This window comes from Aptenodytes forsteri, unplaced genomic scaffold (genome assembly GCF_000699145.1).
Source record: "Aptenodytes forsteri isolate BGI_AS27 unplaced genomic scaffold, ASM69914v1 Scaffold156, whole genome shotgun sequence".
In the NCBI taxonomy this organism is placed as follows: Eukaryota; Metazoa; Chordata; class Aves; order Sphenisciformes; family Spheniscidae; genus Aptenodytes; species Aptenodytes forsteri.
In genome coordinates this window covers 163,463-167,638 of record NW_008794166.1, presented here as the reverse complement: position 1 = coordinate 167,638, position 4,176 = coordinate 163,463, and the positions used below count along the sequence as shown (strand labels likewise).

Genomic DNA, 4,176 nt, shown 5'->3' with positions numbered 1-4,176 from the left:
CCCGCCGGTGCGGGGGGCGGGCGGCGGCTGCGGCTGCTGCTGCGGAGACCGGTGCGGGACGTGGGGAAGCCAAAATGCCAGAGGCAGAGAGGTGCCGGGCTCCCGGGGGGCGGAAGGAACGTCTAAGTTAGGCTTTTGACAGCAGGTAAGGTTTTTAACACTAAAAGTCATTATTAGAAGCCAGGAAGTTTGGTTGCAGCTTAGATGTAGGAGTTCCACAACAGCCCTGAAAGCCCCTTTATTATACGAGCAGCAATACTTTAATTCTCTCTTCCACTGGATAAATAAAAGGTAGCAGAGCGATTTCAGAAGAAAAAGATAAGCAAGTGACAACAACAAAAAGCTTTTTAGGAAGCAACAGGACATTAGTACAAGAAATGAGAAGTATAAAGACCCACAATCCAAGGGGTGTCTCCGGGGAATGTAAGGGCAGAGAGATAGGAAAGCGGCCAGAAGGAGGTATTTCCAAGACTGTTCTTCATATTAGTCTTTTCAGGAAGAGTACGTCATCTAGGAACGCGAGAGTTCAAGGAAGGTGGTAAGAAACAGAGTGCTGAATGCTCTGAGCAGACACCAGAGGAGGCGAGAAAGAAGTGTGTATCAACCCGCCACTGGCAAACGTAAGAGCAGCTAGGACTACAGAGCTTAGCTAGGGGCTCGAACCCAGGCCATAGCGACACACCCGGCTGCTCCCCAGGACAAGCCTCCCTGCATGCTCTTCTAAATACGATACTCCAAATAGCGATTTGAGCGCAGCAGTGCTGATATGCCTGGGAGTTATTTCAAGGCAGATCAAGTGGCTCTGCAGGAGCTAAAAAGGGTTAGTAGCCAACAATCTTACCTGAGCATCTCTCTGGGATGTTCATGGAGAGCAACCCAGGTTGTGCAACCTAAGTAGGCTAGCGATCTTGCTACGGAACTTACGACTGAGTAGTTTTAGCATGCTGTTTTACCCCAAATGACCCCCAGAAAAGCACGGGCATTTCCCCTTATGCTGGCAACTCACCGTATTTTAGTTCGCAGATCTGACTGTCTTTCTTCTTTAGTTTCTCACAGATCTTTTCCACGGGGATGTGATGACTCATGGGCTTTGATACCTCGTTAATGATTTTGGTGGCTGCATCACTTGTGGCCCCAACATAATAGCACTAGAGGGAAGAAAAGAGCGAGGTGGGGACGCGCGGAAAAATGCTTCTAAAAGGAGAGTTTTCTATCCATCTTCTCTCCTCACGTGGTTTTGCAGCTAGATGTTTAGCGTTACAGAACCTTTCCAAGGGACCGCCACGGACAGGCAAAAGGAAGCCTAGCTCTGAGCCCAGGGTGCTGAGCAGACGTTTCCCATCACACTGCTTTTAAAGCTGTCGAGGCTGGTTGTCTTGTTTCTCAACTTTTTAAAAAATTAGATTGGATTAAGAATAAAGTCTTCTTCATTCAAGGAGAAAGGCTTTCTGAAGCGTTCCCCCTCTGCATTTCTGATGGTGTCTCTCTGCAGTTTTCTTCTTAGGAGAGTTCAGGGCCTTTTCCTTGGGGCTCTTCATTTGCAGATCGCCTTCTGTTTTTAGCTAGGGCAATTTGGTTTTCCTTTATTTAGTTTTCAGCTGAACAGCCAAAGAGCATAAATATTTTAGCAGCTGATATAGCACCCCAAATACAGTTTAAGGGACAAGGAGGTCCTACAGCAAATAAAAGCTTTGTAATCCCCAGTGCTTCACTAACAGGGAGAAACAAGGTCAGCCAGTAAGATGTCTGTTGACAGATTGGGGTTTTTTTTTTTTTTTTTGGGGGAAGGGGCAAAACCCCCCAAGTTTTCTTTTATAAAAAAAAAAGGCCCATGGGGCCACAGAAGAGGTCGAACTCCTCAAGTCTTCTCTTATAAAAAATACAGGACCAATTGTGGCCACAGAGCTAGGAAGAACAGCCCCTGGGAAGCCATATCATACAAACTCAGAAGCGCTAGTTTCCCCTCGTTTGCCAAGTATTCTACAACTTATTCCCTCAAGAGGCAAGTATCACTGACTACTGCTACTTACCAGGCGGTTCTCTTTGCCTTTTGCTTCTTTGCAGGATTTCAAGAGCTCCTTTTCAATACTGGCAGGCGTGAACTCAACATCGTTGTCCTTTAGGCTCTGGTAGAATCTTCCCAGGAACGTAACACACACTGGAAGGGAAGATGGATGGAGTTATCTGCCACTGCAGTAATCTCGCGGCAGCTCTTAGAGGGCACTTGTAGGGAAACTGAATAAGGGATTTGGAGAACAGAACTTCTAGAAGCTGCAATAGCAGTCAGTGACTTCACACATATTTCAGTTAGTCTTTCAGAGCACACGTGAATCAACAATACGCCTCGGTATTTTTGGCAGATTTTTGACAATCTGAGAAACCAGATCTGTGGAAGCGTCCAGGGGCTTCTGTACACCGTCCTGAGTGAGCAGCAGGATTCAGCTGAGAGATACAACACAAAACAGTGCCCGTGCAAAAATGTGAACTTAATTTTCTGTCTTATTCTTGCTGCTTTGGGAAGCAACTTGTCAGACCACAGGCTTCAAAAACAGTTCTGATTGAAAACCAACTCTCTCTACATAATCCCGTTACAGACTCCACGTGTGCTGTTTTTAGTAATATGGTATCACTCATTATCAAGCTGGGTCAGTTCATAGGTAAGTTATTTCCAAGAGAAAAAGAAATTATGTGATCACACGCTACGTCCACTCGGCGTGTTTCTCCTCTCTTCATTCCCACAAGCTTCTGAATCGGTTTCAGATTGAAAAGGGAAGAGCCTTAAAGATAATGAAACTCCCACCAGCGCACCAGCAGTTGAGGGGACAGATCCAAGTTCCTGCCTGTGGGGAGGGCAGGTACAGCTTAGTCGTTACACTTTCCCTTTGGCAGCAGTCACTCCGCACACGCTCCAGACTAAGCACAGCACACCCGCCTGTTGCTGGGAAGGAGGGCAGACAGCTACGGTTACCGCAGCACGCAGGATCTGTGCGACGGGGCGACCGAGAGAGCGGCTGCGAGTTTGCAGAGTGTCCGATTTCGCTCATTCTGCTGCTCACGCAACTCGCCTGTGAACATCGGCATCGCCTGGACCAAGAGCTCTACGGCCCCACCAATTCCTGCAGCAGGACCTGTGGATTCTCACAGCTTCCAGGTGTGAGACAAGTGCCAGGCACTGGCCTGCCTCTAGAGGAAAGGTACAAGTTACGTCTTTTACGTGACTGGTTTGCCCCAACAGGAAGGGATGGGCAAACGTTATTGTCATTAGCAGCTTGTATTCACCGCTGAACACAAGCCATGGCACGGGGCACGGGCAAATACAAGAAATCGAGTATGACCGTCACAAAGCCAGGCAGAAACTTACTCTCGTTATATTAAAACTAGATGCAATTATAAGCTGGGCCATTTAGGAAAACATTTTTTTTGTATGCATACGACACCATCATTTACCTCACATCAGTTTGTCCCCAGTCACAGACACACACTGATGTCCACTGTGCGCTGTTTGGAAGTGAAAACCTTTGGAAAGAATAAAGACGCTGCAGGCAGTGGTGCCGATGGCTACAGTACAGTCGAAACAAGTTTCCAACCTAGTGCTGGGACAGCAGCCGAAAGTTTTGATGTACTATGTTCCCTCCCCCTCCTTCTGTCTTACTGTTTCTCTCCCTACAAAAAGGAGGAAGGGGTCAGCATTAGTACCACAAATTCCCAACTAGTTACTGTAGCCCCACCTCAAGTTTTTCTTGCTTCACCTGGGGAAGCTGTTCCGTTCCACCATGCAAGAGCCGTTTAATTTGCTGTGCAGCTCAACAGCTTCCACCCCAGAGGTTTTTGTACCTAAGTAGTACATAAAGTGCCCGGTTTGGTTTAGATCAGCTGAGCACCGCTCCGGCTTTACGCATCAAAGAGAGGACAGCCGGTGCTCCGGCAGCCAGCGGGCAGAGCCGAGGCAAAGCCAACACTGCGATGAGGAAGGGGGGAGTCCAGGTGAGTAACTGCACTCGCTTCCTCCTGTTTGCTGCCTCGCAGCAGCTCCCCGCTTCGATGCTCCGGTCACCGCCACCCGGCTGGGAAAGGAGACGGGGGAGAGCGCTTCCCCACGCCCCGGCTCGCACTTGCTGAGCTGCGAAAGGCGAGAAGCGGATCCCCCCGCCCGAAGAGGCGACGATCCAGTCTCCC

General features: G+C 48.8%; 1 protein-coding gene across 1 annotated transcript; it reads right to left on the bottom strand.

The window, feature by feature from the left end:
• Window positions 1-243: 243 nt before the first annotated feature.
• Window positions 244-2,177, bottom strand: MANF (mesencephalic astrocyte derived neurotrophic factor; the record flags this gene model as incomplete). The annotated part of the gene is made up of 3 exons (XM_009281227.1): window positions 244-510; window positions 1,007-1,148; window positions 2,031-2,177. Coding segments are annotated over 3 exons (321 nt in total), but the record flags the coding sequence as incomplete, so codon positions are not given.
• Between the last annotated feature and the right edge of the window lie 1,999 nt (window positions 2,178-4,176).